This window comes from Chrysemys picta, chromosome 8, assembly GCF_011386835.1.
Source record: "Chrysemys picta bellii isolate R12L10 chromosome 8, ASM1138683v2, whole genome shotgun sequence".
Lineage (NCBI taxonomy): Eukaryota > Metazoa > Chordata > Testudines > Emydidae > Chrysemys > Chrysemys picta.
The window spans coordinates 34,322,558-34,344,836 of NC_088798.1; the positions used below are offsets into that span (position 1 = coordinate 34,322,558).

The following is a 22,279-nucleotide window of genomic DNA, read 5'->3' on the forward strand; positions in this document are numbered from 1 at the left end:
GGTGCTGCTACGAAAGGTAGTGACTCTGGGAAATGTGCAGATCATAGTGGATGGCTTTGCTGCAATGGGATTCCCTAACTGTGGTGGGGCGATAGCTGGAACCCATATTCCTATCTTGGCACCGGAGCACCAAGGTACCCAGTACATAAACCGCAAGGGGTACTTTTCAATGGTGCTGCAAGCACTTGTGGATCACAAGGGACGTTTCACCAACACCAACGTGGGCTGGCCGGGAAGGGTTCATGACGCTCGTGTCTTCAGGAACACTAATCTGTTTAAATGGCTGCAGCAAGGGACTTACTTCCTGGACCAGAAAATAACCGTTGGGGATGTTGAAATGCCAATAGTTATTCTTGGGGACCCAGCCTACCCCTTAATGCCATGGCTCATGAAGCCATACACAGGCAGCCTGGACAGGAGTCAGGAGCTGTTCAACTACAGGCTGAGCAAGTGCAGAATGGTGGTAGAATGTGCATTTGGCCATTTAAAAGGTCGCTGGCGATCGTTACTGACTCGCTCAGACCTCAGCCAAACCAATCTCCCCATTGTTATTTCTGCTTGCTGTGTGCTCCACAATCTCTGTGAAAGTAAGGGGGAGACCTTTATAGCTGGGTGGGAAGCTGAGGCAAATCGCCTGGCTGCTGATTACGCACAGCCAGACACCAGGGCGATTAGAAGAGCACACCAGGAAGTGCTGTGCATCATAGAAGCTTTGAAAACCAGTTTCATGACTGGCCAGGCTACAGTGTGAAATTTCTGTTTGTTTCTTCTTCATGAAAACCCGCCCCCTTTATTGACTCATTCTCTGTAAGGAACCCACCCTCCTCCTTCCCCCAGCTTGCTTTCAAAGGAAATAAAGTCACTATTGTTTAAAACTCATGTATTCTTTATTAATAGATTATAAACATAGGGAGAGAACCGACAAGGTAATCTGGGTGAGGTTTGGGAGGAGGAAAGGAAGGAAGTAAAAGGCCACTGAAAAAATTAAATATAATGACAGCATTTTGGTTGGGCTGTCCACTGGGGTGAAGTGGGAGGATGCACGGAGCCTCCCCCCCGCGTTCTTACATGTCTGGGTGAGGAGGATATGGAACATGGTGAGGGGGGAGGGAGGTTATACAGCGGCTGCAGCGGCAGTCTGTTATCCTGCTGCCATTCCTGAAGCTCCACCAGACGCCGGAGCATGTCCGTTTGATCATGCAGCAGCCCCAGCGTTGCAGCCTGCCACCTTTCATCTCGAGCATCCCTCATGACCTCACGTTCACTGGCATCTTTCCTAAATTTAGATACCGTGTCCTTCCACTCATTCAAATGAGCTCTTTCATTGCGGGTGCATTCCATTATTTCCGCGAACATCTCGTCTCGCTTCCTCTTTCTCCGCCGCCTTATCTGAGATAGCCTTCGGGATGGAGGAGGGAGGCTTGAAAAATTTGCAGCTGCTGGAGGGAGGGTTGAAAAAAAGGAGAGAAGTTTTTAAAATGATACATTTTACAGAACAATGCTTATACTCTTTCATGGTGAACAACACTATTCACATTACACAGTACATGTGATTTCAGTACAAGATCGCATTTTCTATCTTAATATTGAGTGCCTGTGACTTTGGTGTTAGAGATCACAGACGCAGGTCCGGGCAACAGAATTCAGCTTGCATGCAGCCATGGTAAGCCATTGTCTTTCGGCTTCTGCGCCCTCCTTTCCCACATACCAAGCAAAGCCCGTTGACTACTGCGGTTTTCCTGTTAACCTTCAGCAGCAGAAAACAAACTAAACCCCCCGCATCCAATTCTCTGGGATGATCGCTGTACCCCTCCCCTCACCGCGTGGCTGGTAACATGGAAGATCCCTGCTAGCCAAACGCGAAAAGCTCAGGGCCAATTCCCCTCCCCGCCACCCTCCCGCGCTTGGCTAACTGCAGGGAAGGATTTTTTTTCAGCCACAGGCAAACAGCCCAGTAGGAATGGCCACCTCTGTCCCCTTAATTAAATTCCCATATTTCAACCAGGTTACCATGAGCGATATCACTCTCCTGAGGATTACACAGTGAGATAAAGAACGGATGTTGCTTGAATGCCAGCAAACACCTGGACAATACGCTGCCAGGCTTTGTCATGCAATGATTCCAGATTACTTGCTGCAAGCATGGCGTGGTCAAGTGTCCTACCATGGAGGACGGAATAAGGCTGCACTGCCCAGAAACCTTGTGGCAAGGCTTTTGGAGTACCTCCAGGAGAGCTTCACGGAGATGTCCCTGGAGGATTTCCGCTCCATCCCCAGACACGTTAACAGACTTTTCCAGTAGCTGTACTGGCCGCGAATGCATCCCAAGTCCTCAGGGCAAAGTAATCATTAAAAAACGCTTGCTTTTAAAACAAGTTTTATATTTTAAAAGGTAAACTCACCTGAGGTCCCTTCCATGGGGTCATGGTCTTGGATACTGGCTTGGGAGGGTTGAGAGGGTACTTCAGTCAGGCTGAGAAAAAGATCCTGGCTGTTGGGGAGAACGGAGTGCTGGGTGCTCTCCGCAAGCTCGTCCTCGTCCTCCTCCTCCTCCTCTTCCCCATCTGCAGAATCCTCAGGTATAGCTGATGAGATTATCCCCGCCTCGGAATCCACGGTCAGAGGTGGGGTAGTGGTGGTGGCCCCCCCAGAACTGCATGCAGCTCGGCGTAGAAGCGGCATGTCCGCAGCTCTGACCCAGAGCGACCGTTTGCCTCCTTTGTTTTTTGATAGGCTTGTCTGAGCTCCTTGACTTTCACGTGGCACTGATCTGAGTCCCTATTGTGGCCTCTCTCCATCATGCCCTTGGAGATTTTTTCAAAAGTTTGGCATTTTGTCTTTTCGAACAAAGTTCTGCTAGCACTGAATCCTCTCCCCATATAGCGATCAGATCCAGTACCTCCCATACGGTCCATGCTGGTGCTCTTTTTCGATTATCGGCCTGCATGGTTACCTGTGCTGATGAGCTGAGCTATCTGTGGTCACCTATGCTCTTCATGCTGGGCAAACAGGAAATGAAATTCAAATGTTCGCGGGGTTTTTCCTGTCTACCTGGCCAGTGCATCCGAGTTCAGATTGCTGTCCAGAGCGGTCACAATGGTGCACTGTGGGACAGCTCCCGGAGGCCAATACCATCGAATTGCGGCCACACTAACCCTAATTCGAAATGACAATATCGATTTTGGCGCTACTCCGCTCATCGGGGTGGAGTACAGAAATCGATTTTAAGAGCCCTTTATTTCGAAATAAATGGCTTCGTTGTGTGGACGGGTGCAGGGTTAATTCAATTTAACGCTGCTAAATCCGAATTAAAGTCACAGTGTAGACCAGGCCAAATATTTCACATGTATAGGTGTAATCACCTGCAAAAAATATCCCTAATGAGATGCTATTTGGGATTGGACTCATTACGTTTACTATTTGAAAGCATTCTGTTTGGTCCTTATTCTCTTCTGCCCAGTGGTTTTATTGCATTTGGCAGATAGCCTGTAAAACTGCAAGCATGCAAAACCCAGACTAATTTCAAACACTACTTTGGGGGAAGTGGAGGGATCAGAGACTCTCTTGCTAAATGGTACATCTTGAACCACAGCACTAACTTCTCTGCATAGATTTCCCCTAATTCCTCAGAAAAATGGAAAGTGTTTGTGGGACTAAGATGGTGCATGACAGATATTGCAACCACATGCAACATCTTTGGGGACCATAGTATATTAAGTGTGTGAATGGTTTATGTATCACTGTGGGCCGGGAATTGTATGCCCTACAGGGAGAAGGATGCCACAACTCCTCCATGAACTAAGAATAGTGGGGGGTGATTAAGGTGAATCACTCCAGGACTGTAAACACCTCTAGAGAGGTACCAACCCCTGGGGAGGCTTGCATATACTAGTTCAAACTGGATTTTCCAGAGACCAACAGATAAAGAAAGAGCTTTTGGCATAAAAAGGCTGTGTTTAAACAGACCCTGTGCCTTCTTTCTGATCCAGCAAATGAACAGGACTTTCTGTGCAAGGGCCATAACCCTTGCAGAAGGATCTGGCCTACTAGAGCCTCATAATACTGATGCATGCATGTTCTTTTATTGTTTTTAATGTTTTCCCTGTAATACTTTTACCTGAGGAATAAATATGCTTGTTTAGAAGACGCTGCGTGTTCACTGGTAGCTACTGTTAATAGCCCTTGCAGGGAAAGCAAAGCACAGGTGCTGGCCTTTAGGTAGCCTGGCTTGCTGGGGATATTGCAGTGTAAGGCAGGGAGCTGTGCAGCCTCAAAATCCCCAGTCAGTAGGGACTGGGACAAAGGTCCTTAGCCAGGGATAGGTGATGGCTGGACACCTGAGACCTGACTGGGCATTCCTGGACAAGGTGAAACTTTAAGTAAATGAATACAATGGCAGCAGCTACAAGAGGGGCACATCTTGACTATAGCACATAGCCAATGTTATTAGGTCAGGTACTGGGGAAATCCAGAGGAGGAAAGAAGTTTTCCCCCAAGGTAGCGTTCCATGGCTGATACTGCAGACTCAGGGCTTCAACACACCCTGCAGCTCCTGCACTCCCCAGTCATGGAGGAGAATGGCAGGTGGCTACCCATTTCCACACTTCACAGAAGGTGTGGATCCCTGCATAATCTCCCTGAAACCCATGCCCCGGCACAGTGGAATCACACCAGTTCTAATGAGATCAGAGCCCTCTACATGTAGGGGTGTGGGAGACAGAATTTGGCCCAAAAAAGGGAGACATAAAACTGTTCTAAAGTGAATGATGTAACTAGGCAGGCCCAAGCCCAACTGCCATCTTATTTAGGAGAAAGTTTTGAAGTTCAGACTGATTTAACTCTCCCTTTGAGAGGTCTCTATTTGGCCATCTCAAATGTAGAGAGTGAATCAATATGTAGATCTTAAACTGAGCCAAGTGAACTCTAGCATTAACCAGAGACCTGAACTAAGCCAGATAGAGTAGAATGACATTTTATGGAAAATTCAAATGAGCACTGGCTGAAGAATCTTGTATCTTTGGTGTCAGCTGGGAACTTTTGGAGGAACAACTGGTGAAAAGTATCAGTAATCAGGCAAACTTCAATCATCATCTCACTGACTTTCTTGAAATTCAAGTACCAGTAAGTCACACAAGCTGAGTGTCCACCACAAGGCAAGGAATGTGAGGCCTTTCTGACATTTATGGAGATATTCCTGAATGGAAGAGCCACATGAACACTGATCTGGTTTATGCCCAACAGGCATACAATACAATATCACAGGGTTCAGTCCAGTGCTCACTGAAGCCAACAGAAAGAATCTCATTGGCTTCAGTGGGCTTTGGGTCAGGCCTATGTTGTACAATCCTTAACTCCAGTAAGAAAATAATACCCTCCCCACAACCCAACTGTAAATATAACTTAATCCTTAATTCCTGAAATGACATAATTCACAGACTAGGGTATATGGTTCACCTTTAGACAATGGAGCCTAAAGCTCTGAATTCTCATGTGTCACAATCCTAAAGTTCCTATTCAGCTGTTGAATGGTACTTGCTCAGGCAAAATTCCCCTTGATTGCAATGGGGATTTTTGCCTGAGTAAATCTTAAGGACTGCAAGATTTGGCCCAATGTGCTTATGCAAATATACCTGAGAAATGCTTATGTCCAATCTATTACTAAGAAGCCAAATGCTGATGTATGAACTCAAGCAAAGTTCCCACTTCAGCAAATGGGAATATGCTGAAGCAAGTACAGAGTAAAAAGTAAGCATGGAATTTAGGAGTTAGAGCAAAGAAGGAAAATTGTGGTAAGAAAGGCACAAAGTAGCCTTGGGTAGTTCTCAAACATAAAGAGAATCCTTTAACTCTTTTCAATTTATATTAAGGAAATAATGTCTATTTTAGCAACATAGTCTGTGGAACATCTTCACTACACCCACTATAGTCATGCTCAGAACACAGTCCGTGGAACTTCTTCACTACACCCACTATAGTCATGCTCAGAACACAGTCCGTGGAACTTCTTCACTACACCCACTATAGTCATGCTCAGAACACAGTCCGTGGAACTTCTTCACTACACCCACTATAGTCATGCCCGGAAAAAGGCTGGGGTAGCACAGATATCAATTACATGTATGTTAGAGGGCATGTGGGAGTGGAAACCTTATAAATTATGTAAAAGTAGCATGAGAACTCAGAGAGAGGAGCTTTCCCCTTGAAAGATCTTAGGACATGCAGACAGATCAAGAGGAAAGAAGATCTTTTCAACACGATTTTTTTAAAAATCAGCCTTGATACCAAGGGTGCAAAACAAACCTCGTGCAGATCCAGAAGCAAGTCAATGGGGAACCAAAGTTCAGAGAGTTATGTGAAATTTCACAGTATCTTGGTAAGTTATTTCTTCCCAGCCCAGCCTCTCCAACAACAACAAATGTTATGCCAAAAACAAAGCTCCAAAAGCTAGGCTGTGGCGACTTGCTAGCTCATGGTAGCAGGCTCAGTATTCTTCACGTGAATGCTGAAACTGGATATGTGAAGCCCAAAGATACCAGTGAATCAGATTTAGATTGTCACATAGTGAAGAAATATTAGTTAAAAATCACCATCTATAAAAAGCCATTGCAAATGCCATCTTTCTCTTGGATGAACTTGCAAGAGTGGCCTCTTATAAAAGGCTGCCTGCCTGGGTTACATTCATAACATTAGGACATTACTGGGTGATGTGGTAGCTCTACATACTAGAAGTTTCAAAACCTGGCAGCCATGAGAACTTGAATGGCTTTCCCCTTTTGAACAGCTTCAGATGAGGGTGACTCATGAACAGCTTCAGATGACGGTGATTCATCAACTGTATAATTAGGATGTTACGAACAAATATAATACTTGAACAGGTTCTCCCCTTCCAATCGTAAAGAACATATTAACTGAATAGAAGTTGCAACACGTTCAGGGCTAAGATGTCTGTTTACCATTTTTACCATGGTTGCATCTGAATTTCCAGATTCTGAATCCCCAAATGACAGACAGAACTTTTAAAAGGAACCATTTTCACTGGCTTGAAGCTCACATAATAAATGAGCACAGGTTAGGGGGAAGTAGCAGTGCCTCTGCCCATTTCTACAGACAGCTGCGAATCAGACTGCAGTTTTCTGTAATTTGCAATAAACATCTGAACTAGCTGTTGATCCTCATTCTTACTTACTGTTAGTAATTGAACGGGGGTGCACTTACTAAAATACACACACACCATCATCACGGTCAGGGCCGGCTCTGGCTTTTTTGCCGCCCCAGCACGGCAGGGGAGGGTGGCCGGAGCCCCAGGGGGAGGGCAGCGAGCCCCGGCTGGGGCTCCGCTCTCCCCAGCGGCCAGAGCGCTGGGGGGAGGGCGGCGAGCCCCAGCCGGGGCTCCGCTCTCCCCGGCGGCCAGAGCGCCGGGGAGAGGGCGGCGAGCCCCGGTCGGGGCTCCGCTGTCCCCGGCGGCGAGCCCCAGCCGGGGCTCCGCTGTCCCCGGCGGCCAGAGCGCCGGGGGGAGGGCGGCGAGCCCCAGCCGGGGCTCCGCTGTCCCCGGCGGCCAGAGCGCCGGGGGGAGGGCGGCGAGCCCCAGCCGGGGCTCCGCTGTCCCCGGCGGCCAGAGCGCCGGGGGGAGGGCGGCGAGCCCCAGCCGGGGCTCCGCTGTCCCCGGCGGCCAGAGCGCCGGGGGGAGGGCGGCGAGCCCCAGCCGGGGCTCCGCTCTCCCTGGCGGCCAGAGCGCCGGGGGGAGGGCGGCGAGCCCCAGCCGGGGCTCCGCTGTCCCCGGCGGCCAGAGCGCCGGGGGGAGGGCAGCGAGCCCCAGCCGGGGCTCCGCTCTCCCTGGCGGCCAGAGCGCCGGGGGGAGGGTGGCGAGCCCCGGTCGGGGCTCCGCTGTCCCCGGCGGCCAGAGCGCCGGGGGGAGGGCGGCGAACCCGCCGCAGCTCCGCTGTCCCCGGCGGCCAGAGCGCCAGGGGGAAGGTGGCGAGCCCGCCCGTGGCTCCGCTCTCCCCGGCGGCCAGAGCGCCGGGGGGAGGGCGGCAAGCCCCGGCCGTGGCCCCGCTCTCCCCGGCGGCCAGAGCCGGAGCACCGCGCCGCTCCCCTCCAGGTGCTGCCCCAAGCACAAGCTTGGTGGGCTGGTGCCTGGAGCCGGCCCTGATCACGGTATAGCGTTATTAGGCTATAGAGTTTCTGAACTAAACATTATGTTGGACTTTACACTCCAGTAACTAAAATACCACTTTAGCTGCTGTATTTCAGATTTGCAAGAGTCACAAAGGTAGGTATAATGCATTATCAGTGCTCAGACCCTGTACATTTCACATTTCCCAGTGCATGTTGGGACATATATCAGTGTCCATGTGCTAGGCCAGATTCTGCTCTCAGTGCAGTTTCTGTGGATTTACCTCAGTGTAACAGAACAGAATTTGGTCCTGTGTGTCAAATGCATCCCTGGTATAACTCTACTGATGTCAGTGGATTTATTCAGTATGAACTTGGCCTCGGTAACTGCACAAAGCTGATCCTAACAAAATTAAGGATAAATCTCATCTAAATATAATCTATTTCCATTGAAGTCAATGGGTTTACACTGGTGTGAGAGAACAACTAGCCCTGAGTTCTTATCAATGCTGGCACCAAAGTGCATTGGCGTGCTAGAGAAAAGAGGCATTCAGCTCCCCATCTTGGATCCCGTGTTCTCTTCCCCCCTACCCATTTCCATGTCTGACTGTTTTCCCCAAAGCAAGGGTGACCCATTTCCAAAATGTAGGCACTTCTTAAAATAGCAATTCATTGGATTTAATTAAAGATAAATCAGCAGTGCCTTCTGGAACACATGTATTGAAATCTATTTTAAATGCTGGAAATCTCTTTAAATAGAACCTTATTTTTGAAAGAGACCAGCTGTAATTTGTTTCTGCATAAAAGGCTTTATTCTTTTCCCATACAGCAAACACCATTAATGTTTCAGTTTCTCCAGAGACTATATGGATTAGACCAAATGGAAAATTACCATGACAACACCAGTGTTATTTTAGATATTAGAAATTCATGCCAAGTCAAACAAAGGGCATGGACGAGAATGATCATTTTAATTCAGTTCTGAGAGCGAACAATAAACCCCAACTTCATTTTGAAAGTTGTAGAGCAACAGAATTACAGTGAGAACCTTTAAAATCCCAATTAAAATTAAAAGCAATAAAGTTAACAGGACAGAGTCTCCTTTCTTTGACACCAGTGACTGCTTCAATGGTTGCATCAGTGAAAAAGGAGAAGAGAATCTACAGTAGGGTCAAATTTTCAAAAGTGCCAAAGTGATTCAGGAGCCCAAATCCCCGACTGTCAAGGAGACCGTCTTTAGGACCTTATGAACATAAGTCTCACTGAAAGTCACTTTTGAAAATAGGACTAGGCTCCTTAATCACTTTGGCACTTCTGAAAATGTGACCCCTAATATTTTTTAAATGGAGATGAAATCATTCAGGACGGTATAGGATTTTGTCCTGGCAACCATGCATAGTGAATGAAAGGTGAAGAAAAACTTAATCACCAGTGCACAAAACAAACCTGCACTCTACTGAATGCAGTTAACTTGGTCTGGTGGGGCACCATGCACCTATCACTCACTAGCACTGTCAGCAGCATTAAAAGGCTTGGGAGAGACACACAACCCGCCTTCCTCAGTGAGGTAGCTGTTTGATGCAGTGCTGGGCATTTGATGGAGTTGAAGCAAAGGGGGAAGAGGCCCCAATCATGCAGCTACATACCAGGCTCGTGAAACAATCCGTAGCATGCGTTTTTGTTTTCAAACATAAAACAGGGACTAAGTCTGGGTTCTAGGATTCATTTCAACACAAACTAGTCTGTAATAATTACAGGAAGCCAGTCTTTAAAACAATCTTAATGTCTGCATTAATTACACTGTACAGTGGCTGCACTGTGTCTAGGTAGTGAAGGCATCTCCATCAGTGAGGACACTGTCCAATTCTAATCACAATGACAATACCTCTTTATGCCAACAGATGCTCATCTCTGAAGGCCTCAATGCATCTTCTTCACACAAACAAGTAGCCATGTGGGCTCACATATCTACAAACTAAACCCACGAGAGCAGCACAAATGGAGAGCCTGTTTATGTGGTTTGGTCCCTGTCATTTTACTAGGGATGGGGCTGAACAGTAAAACTGATCCAAAGCCCTTTGGGGAGACTTCGATCACAATTGATTGTGGCTCATACGGAATGTGTCCCACTCAATGTCTGTAAAGCACTTAGCACATTTAGGATATTATATAATCTCACATTTTAAATCTACAATAAAATCGGAATTGCCTGTAGGGTTTTAAAATAATACTACAATAAAAGAAAAACTAGTGACCTTGACCTAATACAAGTGTATGAGATGCTGCCACTGAAAAGAAGTACCTATTCTTTATAGCATTTTGGCTCCTTTGGACCAATACCAAGGCTTAACTAAAGCACTTCCGAACACTATTACCTGAATAGAAAGCAAAGACTCTGAACACAGTGGGGTAAATTCTCAAATGTAGGTGCTTAAATTTAGGCACCTAAATCTATATTTAGGCATCTAAATCAAAGTGGCCTGATTTACAAGGTACTGAGACCTTGAAGCCACAGGTGCAGGAACTAGGTGCCGCAACCCCTGGCTTGAAGTGGTTTCCATCATATACAGGGTTTAGAGTTTGATTCAATGGCTCTCAGCCCTCCCACTATACAAATTGTTCCTCGCCCCTGCTTGAAGTTCATAGAATCATAGAATCATAGAATATCAGGGTTGGAAGGGACCTCAAGAGGTCATCTAGTCCAACCCACTGCTCAAAGCAGGACCAATTCCCAACTAAATCATCCCAGCCAGGGCTTTGTCAAGCCGGGCCTTAAAAACCTCCAAGGAAGGAGACTCCACCACCTCCCTAGGTAACACATTCCAGTGTTTCACCACCCTCCTAGTGAAACAGTTTTTCCTAATATCCAACCTGGACCTCCCCCACTGCAACTTGAGACCATTGCTCCTTGTTCTGTCATCTGCCACCACTGAGAACAGCCGAGCTCCATCCTCTTTGGAACCCCCCTTCAGGTAGTTGAAGGCTGCTATCAAATCCCCCCTCATTCTTCTCTTCTGGAGACTAAACAATCCCAGTTCCCTCAGCCTCTCCTCATAAGTCATGTGCTCCAGACCCCTAATCATTTTTGTTGCCCTCCGTTGGACTCTTTCCAATTTTTCCACATCCTTCTTGTAGTGTGGGGCCCAAAACTGGACACAGTACTACAGATGAGGCCTCACCAATGTCGAATAAAGGGGAACGATCACATTCCTCGATCTGCTGGCAATGCCCCTACTTATACAGCCCAAAATGCCGTTAGCCTTCTTGGCAACAAGAGCACACTGTTGACTCATATCCAGCTTCTCGTCCACTGTGACCCCTAGGTCCTTTTCTGCAGAACTGCTACCTAGCCATTCGGTCCCTAGTCTGTAGCAGTGCATGTGATTCTTCCGTCCTAAGTGCAGGACTCTGCACTTGTCCTTGTTGAACCTCATCAGGTTTTTTTTTGGCCCAATCCTCTAATTTGTCTAGGTCCTCTGTATCCGATCCCTACCCTCTAGTGTATCTACCACGCCTCCTAGTTTAGTGTCATCTGCAAACTTGCTGAGAGTGCAGTCCACACCATCCTCCAGATCATTAATAAAGATATTAAACAAAACCGGCCCCAGGACCAACCCTTGGAGCACTCCGCTTGATTCCATGGGATCTGCTGGTGCTCAGTATCTCAAACTCAAGGCACTTTGATTTAGGAGCCTAAATACGGATTTGTGCATTCAACTTCAGGCAAGTAAGTTTGAACATTTTAAAGCCTCTCCTTCAGCCGAGAGTACACTATCAAAAGATACTTCCATTATATGACCATCACACACTGTATCTAAACGTCATTTTAAAACAAGCACTGTTGAATATCAACTAGTATGCAACATAGTTACTGTTATTGCAGAAGGGCACCTACCTTAACTCCAATAATGGATTTACGGTGATAAAAACAGCAAAGAGCTGCTATGAGAGTTTGAAAAACATTACAGTCCTTAGGCATTTTCAAATCCTCTGTCCTGTGGACCCTTTGGATTAAAAGTAAATGGTCACCACCAGCAACTTTCAGGAGTTACTCGTGAGCTCTTCTGCATTGACCTCGGCCTGCCAGGGCTCATACACTCCCCGTTACTCACACATCAGTCCGGGACTGTTTCCTCAGCTAATGCTGATACTATCAGTTCAGTGGCTTCTGGCATACTAGCTTGCAGCCTGCCATGTAGAGAGTGCCAGAATCCTCATGTGATCTATCACACTCACCAATGAAATTCTAACCCTCTGAGAAAGTGCCTCTATTTGGGTATCCCCTTGGATCAGAGTTGCAGAGTACAAATTATTAAGCCACAAGCTCAAGGCAGACTCTTCTTCTCAGCAACATACAACACCTGAGTCACTCACTGCACTCCTAAAGGTTTGATTGCTCACTCCTGCTGTCTCTGTTCAGTCACAAAGTATCTACATGTTACATAAATAATTCTGTTCAGCACCCAAGTGATAAGGAGAGAGAGGGAGAGTGGTTGCCTAGGGCTTGCATGACTCTGTTACTCTTTATCATCAAACAAGATGTTATATCCTTAGAGTGTAGATAACCAAGGAAAATGTCAAATCTGTTTATTTTTAATTAGGAAGCTTCAGGCAGCCAGTCACGGGAAAACAATTGGGAGAAGCCAATTACATCAGCACAGCCATTATTAGCAATATAGCTAATGCAACCTTTTGGAGTTTAATTAAGATCATCAATAAACAGCCAGAGCCTGGTGCAGGTCCCACGTAGCTGGGCAAGCTGTTAGAAAGGAGAACATGCGTGTAAGTTTGAAAACTCTTCAGTGTGGAAATAAAGTTAAACTTAGTCCTCACAGAAAAGGAAGCAGTCATATTTACATACACGCTGCTCTTCTCTTAGAGAGCACAGTTCCAGCCGGAGACCTCTGCAAGGCTGTGGCTGTTGAAGTATTCCCTTTCATCTGTTTCTTTTAATCTCTTCTCGTATTGTGGAAAAAAATAAACAAAGCATTGCTGATTGGCTCTCTCAACACAGTCATATTTCCTCTTCTCCTGCTCTTTTCCTTTCCAATGCATTAGTCCTAGATTATGCTCATAATAAAGAAAAAAAGCAGCACTTAAAACTTTCCTCAAAAATATACGGTCATAAATTGATTGGTTTGTATATGCATCACTGCCCTCTGCTGGATGGAAGCAAAACTGGTCAACAATATGTCTTAGTCCCTGTATAATTAGGAACTGACAGAGACTATTCTTTAACTCAAGTGTTAGAGACCTGTACTTTTGGAGGAAAGATTGGATTTCTATACAACTTCATTACTGTGACAGTCTGAATGGCTATGACATGCAGCACAGCAATAGCTGTGAGATTCCTACATGAACATGGAATTGTTACAATATTTTAAGAAGTTAAAATCTATAGTACCAGTGGAGAGGAAAATATTAGGAAATGAAGGGTGAACGAAGGAAATGGCTGAAGGCAAAAAGCTGGATTTAATTAAAAAAATTACTAACGTCCACAACCTAAATAGCTTCTGGAACTCACTACCACAGGATACTATGGAGGCAAATAGTTTAGCAAGATTCAAAACACGATTGGACATTTTTATTTATGACAACATCTGCAGATGTTTAATTTTAGTCATTTAATTTTAGATGGTTTTTTTTTCAGCCAGTAGTTACTGAAACAGATTCACTGATGCTTGTTCCAGAACCAGCTCAGTGGGAGGTGGTATTCATGCAAAGCTCCTTTCCTCACAGTTTGCCTGCTAAGATCAACTACAAACACATATACTAAAATAAAGAAGTATCAGAGGGGTAGCCGTGTTAGTCTGTATCCACAAAAACAACGAGGTGTCTGGTGGCACCTTAAAGACTAACAGATTTATTTGGGCATAAGTTTTCGTGCGTAAAAAAAGCTTATGCCCAAATAAATTTGTTAGTCTTTAAGGTGCCACCAGACTCCTAGTTAAAATAAAGAAAAAGCTCTATTGTCCAGTGGGTGCCCTCCTGCATCTGACCAGGGTGTGAGTGAGACAGCTCTCAGAGACTCGTGTGCAGAAACACTGGCTACTGGCCTGTAAACTCACAAAGTGTCAAAAAAAGCCATGGTACCAAAATTTGGCCATTTCTTATGGATACAAAGCACAGCAGGGTTCACTTCTCTGAGTATTTTAAATGGAAATGAATTACAGAACACTGCAATTTATACAGGGCTGGCTCCAGGCACCAGCACAGCAAGCAGGTGCTTGAGACGGCCAACGGAAAGGGGTGGCACATCCGGTTCTTCGGCGGCGGGTCCCTCAGTCCCTCTCGGAGGGAAGAACCTGCCACCGAATTGCTGCTGAAGAATGAAGCAGCGGCGGTAGAACTGCCGCCGAAGTGCCGCCGATCGCGGCTTTTTTTTTTTTTTCTTTCGCCGCTTGGAGCGGCAAAAACGCTGGAGCCAGCCCTGAATGTATAGGTCTGATCCTGCAACCTATACTTGTGCGAGTATCTCCTTGGGAGTCAATAGGCCAAATTCTGATTCTGTCTCATCTGAGTTTTTCCAGATTTACACCACTGCAACAGAGCAAAATTGGCCCAAGAAATGTACATGTACATGGATCAGTCACAGAAGGATGCCAGACCAAAGTTTACTTGTGCAACAGGGGCCTGATCCACTGCCCACTTAAGTCAATGGAAAGAACCCCAAAGACTTCTGTGGGTGTTGAATCAGGTCACTGCTCTCCGAGAAGTCCCTCACCTCAGAGTTCTATGACCTATCAAAGTTTTCAGTTATTACTCTCTTAGTGAATGGAAGCCTGCTGCCCCTCACAACAGTACATCCTCTCCAAACATCGCTGAAATGTTGGAAGTAGCCGACCATGGAGCTAGATAAAGTTTAAGGGCCTGTCCTTTACTTGAGGTGGTGTGTGTGGTGTGTATGTGAGTCCCCAATGAACTTAAAGGGGCTCATCTGCATGTCTCAGTGTGGGACTGGGCCCTAAAGCTGCAATTACCCATCTTGGGAATTCAGAGTCTGCGATTTCAAACCATCTAGTTCTTTGAAGACTGGCACTCTCTGTTCCAGTATTTATTTTAATGTGTGACGATTGAACTCTAGAAACCACAGATTTGAAATGCAGACAAATAAACCTGTATATTATACTGACTGGTCTCCTTGGGGCTGGTGTGTATGCTACAGCTCTTCACTGGGGAATAAACAGAGACAGTGAAGTCAGTGCTGCCTCTCATAGCTTTGCTTTCACCATCCTCTTCCTCCCTTTAGTAAAGACACTGTGCAAACCTACCACCACATGGTTTCAGTCTGGTAGGGAATGAGGCTACTACCACTATAGAAGAGCTGTCCAAATAACTTTCATTTTAACCACAGACAGTGGACATCTAGTCATCATGGCGCACGCAAAATTCTGCTAGTTCAGAAGCACCGAGTTCAGCGGCCGACAGGAAGATGGTGGGTGGGAGGCCAAAAGGCTTCTAATAATAAATAAATAATAGAGCACCATTGTCATAACTATAAAGGGAAGGGTAACAGCTGTCCTGTGTACAGTACTATAAAATCCATCCTGGCCAGAGACTCCAAAATCCTTTTCCCTGTAAAGGGTTAAGAAGCTCAGGTAACCTGTCTGGCATCTGACCCAAAGGACCAATAAGGGGACAAGATACTTTCAAATCTTGGGGGGGGGGGGAGGCTTTTGTTTGTGCTCTTTGTTTGGGAGTCGTTCGCTCATGGGACTGAGAGGGACCAGACATCAATCCAGGTTCTCCACATCTTTCTAAACAAGTCTCTCCTATTTCAGACTTGTAAGTAAATAGCCAGGCAAGGCGTGTTAGTTTTCCTTTGTTTTCTCAACTTGTAAATGTACCTTTTACTAGAGTGTTTATCTCTGTTTGCTGTACTTTGAACCTGAGACTAGAGGGGAGTCCTCTGAGCTCTTTAAGTTTGATTACCCTGTAAAGTTATTTTCCATACTGATTTTACAGAGATGATTTTTACCTTTTTTCTTTAATTAAAAGCCTTCTTTTTAAGAACCTGATTGATTTTTCCTTGTTTTTAGATCCAAGGGGGTTGGATCTGTATTCACCAGGACTTGGTGAGAGGAAGAAGGGGGGATGGTTAATTTCTCCTTGTTTTAAGATCCAAGGAGTTTGGATCTGTATTCACCAGGGAATTGGTGAAAGGTTTCTCAAGGCTTCCCAGGGAAGGGAATTAGCTTTTGGGAATGGTGGCAGTGGACCAGATCTAAGCTAGTAGTTAAGCTTAGAAGTTTTCATGCAGGCCCCCACATTTGTACCCTAAAGTTCAGAGTGGGGAAGCAGTCTTGACAACCATATTCTGCCCTTCCATGGTATATTTCATCCGAGAAAGCCAAAGCATCTTTCAGATATTAAATTTAGCCTTGCAATACCGCTGTGAGACAGGTATTATGGGTACAGATGGACAAAGTCAGTCACCTGGGGCCAGAAATTCAGAAGAATTCAAGTCCCATTTAGATACCTAAATAAAGGCTGTACTTTCAAAAGATCTGCACCTAGAATTGTGACACTTATGGCCAGACTTTCCAAAAACACTCAGCATCCTACACTGTCAACTTTGCTGAAAACTTGGTTCATTGTTTTGGTGCCTAAATGGGAGCTCAGCCTTTTAAATAATTTGGCCCAGATTATAGACGCTGAGCTGCTTTGAATGTCTGTGGGGCCCACAAGAGCTGCAATGATTTGTCCAAATCCGACAGCATGCCGGGGCAGAACCAGGAGTGCAATGCAGGCTTCCCAATTCCCACTACTCTGCTTTCACCAGTAAACAGCACTGTCTCCCTTTTTTAGCTGACCGCAGTAGCTACTCCAAATCAATGGGTAAGTATGATCAAGTTTTTAATTCAGATACAAATTCTGACTAATTCCTTCATGTAAGAAGCGACAGCACAGTCTATCACCAAGAAAACATGACCGGTTGTGACAAGTTCAAATCATGTCATCTTTAGGACTGGTTCTAAATTCACCCTCTCAGATACCTAGATAGATTAGATACAAAAAGCATAGAGTTACCAGTCTGTGTGGACATGGGGCTTTTAAATATATGGGAATGGGTGTGTGTGTGAATTCTGATCCCACCTTCCCAGAGTGAGCTGGGCTGGCTGAGAGACAGAGACTCTAAGAAACTCCTTCTCAAAACTGCACCTTCAGCTGGGCCCTGCATCTCCTCTCGCACCAGCTACAGACATTCAAAACATCTATGGAGGATTCAGACAGAAACGGGCATTGGGAAAGATCCAGACATTGTCTTGGAGTTTGGCTTTTTTCATGGTCAGGTCTAATTTAGCACACATTATTCCGTGACCATGGAAACAAGGGCAGCTCAGGCCACCTATTGTAAACAGCTATTCAGTTAGTTGCTAAAAGCTAGAGAAGTTTAATAATGCTGATTCCTTAAGAGGAGGGAGTGAAGGCTTAGGACAGCAGAGAGGGGTAGAGCACGTCTGATGTGGGTATTTTGTAAATGGCTACTCAGTATCTAGGCCCAGTGACTAGAGTGTAGTCCAGACATCCAGCTATAAACAAGGATGATTACTGACCCTGCACTATGTATATGTATTCCCATGCCCACAGCCATTTTACACATACACTCATGTCTTAAATTACAAACTAATAGTTTTGTAAACTTCACTTAGGGCTTGTCTACATGGGGAAATTTATTGAGATAATTATTGCGATATAATTATACAGCTGTAGTTTTACTGGTATAACTCACTGCATGGATACTTATTCTGGAATACAAGTGTCTTTTTCCAGTTTAGCTTATGCAACTTTGAAAAATTTCCTCATGTAGACAAGCCTTTAAGGCTGAGAGAACGATTGTGCCAGCTCTGCTCACGATCAGTGATATCTTGCCATTCACAGGTTTCCATGGGGCTCTATGGAGCGAGGCACTGTTCGACATGAGAGGAGGTGGCAGAATCGGGCCCTTAACGAAGAGCAACAATGGCCAAGTTCTGCCCTGATATATATCATTGATTTGAATGGGGTTTAACAAGCTATAAGTCAGAATTTGGCCATAGATTCCAAATTTGACCCAGACCAAGTTCAATCTCTTTTGGGTTTTCAAAGACAAACCAAAAATCACAACCAGAGATGGGAACAAGGACAGGAAAAGTCTATGTGATTTCCCTTACGTGGTTTCCTTCCAAATCTTCTGAACAAGACCTGGTTGCCTCTCTTTCCTTCTCCTCTATAAAAATAGAGGGGTTGGCGCTGTGCCTCCAATAGATCCCCAGTGGGCCCAACCTCCTGACTTGAATGGGTATTCACAGATATAATTGGATGTGATTTGGCCCAATATGTTTTGATGTGGAGGTGCGTGTTTCTCTTTGGAAAGGCTTGTCAAGCAGCAAATATAACAAAGCTCAAGTATTGCATCCACAATCTGAGATGAACAGCATGGCACAAATCACAAATAATAACTGGCAACTCATTCCTTCCTGTCTGTGAGAGTAAAGTAAAGAATCTGTTCAGAAGTGACTACTCACAGTGGGTGAGTGCCAGAAATAATGATCCTGGCCCTCAAGAAAAATAATACTGTCCAATTTAATATGACAACTGCTGGCATCCTTTACAAAAACAGCAGTGTAATTGTCAGGAAATAAAGACTTCTTTCTTTAGATAATGAATACTGCATCATTATACTGCATTAATCCTAGCCACCAAGCATATAAAAATGGGATATTTGTATTTATCAAGGCTTAATGCCAGTCTTGCATTGCTCTGTTTGTGTCCGTGAGAGAGAGAGCATGCACATATGCACCCCCTCCACAAAGAGTTAAAGAAAAGTCCATCTGCTTTCATTAATTTGAGAAAAAAGAACGCAAGACATACCTACAAGATGGGGGACTCTATCTTGGGAAGCAGTGCCTCTAAAAAGATTTGGTGGTCATGGTGGATAATCAGCTGAACATGAGCTCCCAGTGTGACACTGTGTCCAAAAGAGCTAATGTGATCCTGGGATGCATAAACAGGGGAATCTCAAGTAGGAGTAGAGAGATTATTTCACCACTTTATTTGGCACTGGTGCCACCACCGCTAGAATACTGTCTACAGTTCTAGTGCCTACATTTCAAAAAGGATGGTTGATGAATTGGAGAGGGTTCATAGAAGAGTCACAAGAAGGATTAAAGGATTAGAAAACATGCTTTATAGTGATAGACTAAAGGAGCTCAATCCATTTAGTTTAACAAAGAAAAGGTTATGGGGTGACTTGATTTCAGTTGATAGGTATCTACATGAGGAACAAGTATTTAATTGGTCCTTCAATCTAGCAGAAAAAGGTACAACACAATCCAACAGCAAGAAGTTGAAGGTAAAAACTGAAGTTTTCAAACTGGAAATAAGATGTAAATTTCTAATTGTGATAGTAATTAACCATTGGAGCAATTTACGAAGGGTTGTGAGGGATTCTCCATCACTGACCATTTTATAATCAAGATTGGAAGTTTTTCTAAAAAATGTGCTCTAGGAATTATGTGGGGGAAGTTCTATGGCCTGTCTTATACAGGAGGTCAGAATAGAGGACCACAATGGTCCCTTCTGGCCTTAGAATCTATGGCGTGGTGCGACATGTTACGAAGACACAGGACTGGAAGCTGGCCTCTTTGTGTTGCACTGCTGGCACAAAGCAGCCATAAAGCTGGTGTAGCTGGTTATGGGAGAATCACCAGAGTGGGAGGGAATCTTCTGTTAGTGAAGAAAAAGTATAGCAGCTCTTATGCACTGCCACATACCGGTAAGCTGTTTGTAGTCAGCCTTTGGGCTGCTCTAATTTACACAGGGGAACCAACTTGGTGCATAGACGACCTAGGAAAATAAAGAATCCAAAAAAGTGGTCTAAAGCCATTTTTTCACCATCCCACCCTGCATACATCTTGACAGCAACCCACACTCTGAGTTGCTGAGTGCAAGAAAATAAATTTCCTGTGTCATATGCCTTCAAAACATCAACTGCAGACTTAAATTGTCCCCCCACTCAGATCTGGGACTTTTACAGCTCCTTTACACTGTTCTGGCCAGATACGCCAAACCCGTGGAAAAAACGCAGAAATTGGGCTTGTTTTTGGCTTAATTGGCTTGTGAGTTGCTTGTTGACTAGTTTTTGGCTTGTAGCTTGTTTGGCTTGTAGCAGCTTGTTGCCCTTTTTTTTTTTTTTTATCAACTCCCAACAAGCAGGGGCAAGGGGGGGAGAGAATCAGGGATGCACAGCGAGGTGCTTATTTAGTCAGGGTGCTTATTTACCACGTGAAAGTTGGCAACTGTGATTCTGGCATAAAAGGCCCAGGCATAAGGGACAAGGGTCTTATCACCATCCAGGAACTGAAGTACTGCAAGAAGAGACGATCCTGCATTTCAACATAATAAATGGCTCATTGAAATAATTTATAACAACCTTATGAAAACAGACAAATACTTGAAGTAAGGACAAACTCGTGTGTAGCCTAGCTTCACTAACAATCAGTCTACACACTCACAACTAAGATAACATGCTGAATCAGATGGGAAACTGTCTGGGAACTGCTCTCATTTATTCATAAAGATTTTAGCCTTGCAAATCAATTATGTAAAATAGTAGATTGCATCCCATAATGCAGGGTTGGGCAAACTTTTTGGCTCAAGGGCCACATATGGTTAGGGAAATTGTATGGCAGGCATGAATGCTCATGAAATTGCGGGTTGGGGTGCAGGAGGGCTCCAGCTGGGGATGCGGGCTCTGGGGTGGGGCTGGGGATGAGTGGGTGGGGGTGCAGGAGGGTCTCTGGGCTGGGACTGAAGGGTTCGGAGGATGGGCGAGGGAATCTGGGCTGGGGCAGGGGCATGGGAGGGGACCAGGGGGCCAGGCTCTGGGCAGCACTTAACTCAAGCGGCTCCCAGGAACAGCAGCATGTTCCCACCTCTGGCTCCTATGCGGAGGTGCGGCCAGGCGGCTCTGCACACTGCCATGTCTGCAGGCGCCACCCTTGCAGCTCCCATTGGCTGTGGTTCCCGGCCAATGGGAGTTGCGGGGGTGGTGCTTGGGGCGAGGGCAGCATGCAGAGCCCCTTGGCTGCTCCTACACGTAGGAGCCAGAGTGGGGACATGCGGCTGCTTCCAGGAGCCATGCGGAGTGGGGCAAGACCCCGACCCTGCTCCCCGGTTGGAACGCCGGAGCAAGGAAAGCCCCCAACACTGCTTCCTGGCGAGAGCTCAAAGGCCCGATTTAAATGTCTGGGGGGGCATATGTGGCCCCTAGGTCGTAGTTTGCTCACTCCTGCCATAATGGAATCATATATATTTCAGCCCAAACCAGATAAAAAAAATGGCTTGAAACCCCTCTTTTAGTCCATATTCAATCAGCAAACTATTCAAACATTTGAATCAGCCTCACATGTTATTCAGTGAAATATAAATATCCTGATCCCATTTTAGGTCTCTCTCCAAGAAAAACAGCTAAACAGGTTGCACAGACAGGAAGCTGGATATAAAGGGGAATGGCATCAAAGCTAACTTCACATAGTGCAATGTTCAATATCATAAATTTCAGATTTTATATAACATGCAACCAGTCACCAGCATGTCCTGATGAACGGCACTGAACTACTGACACCACATGGGATACAGGGTACTGCAGATTACAGCAAGCATACATGAAGTCTAATCATGGTTATAAATGCTACAGCTATAAAATGGCATCTGTAGGACTCTGAGCAAATGTGTTATGAATGGAACCTGAAAGCAAAATTAACCACATGATTTTTAAAAAATCCAGTCTGAAGCATCTAACCCCGAGGATAGCAGCGCTCTTAACTTAAATACAAGAATTTCCCTTTCCCTTAACAGGGCCTTCTTTATTAACATGTGAGAAATATACAATGCAGCCCATTTGTATTGGCCATCATTGCCGTCAGCAGAGCTCCCACTCCCCATTCTTCCTGGTTCTTAGTCCTGTCCCATCCCCTCTGTTAATCTTCTGAGAGAGATGCCTCAACACAGTGGCACTACCTCCCTAGTTATTCACAACAGAATAATGCACGTATTTTACAAAGCGCAGGTCATAGGGAAAGAAGGGTGGGAAGATGTCCAAAATGGAAGGGGGTGAAGGCACTCCTGAAACTGCTACCTAAAACTAGCCCCTCCCTAATTCAACTGCATGTGGACCTAAATT

At 45.5% G+C, this 22,279-nt stretch overlaps 1 protein-coding gene across 5 annotated transcripts in view; it reads right to left on the bottom strand.

Annotated features, from left to right (window-relative positions):
- The window catches only part of BCAR3 (BCAR3 adaptor protein, NSP family member), a 188,442-nt gene that overhangs the window by 30,089 nt on the left and 136,074 nt on the right, over nucleotides 1-22,279 (bottom strand). The window contains exon 1 of one of the 5 annotated variants that reach the window (XM_005311924.5): nucleotides 12,008-12,352. The exons of the other annotated variants lie outside the window; for them this stretch is intronic. Within the exon in view, the coding sequence (XP_005311981.2) occupies nucleotides 12,008-12,091 (84 nt within the window). The 5' untranslated portion in view covers nucleotides 12,092-12,352. Of the gene's footprint in view, nucleotides 1-12,007; nucleotides 12,353-22,279 lie in introns of those variants that run through there. 5 annotated transcript variants of the gene reach the window in all.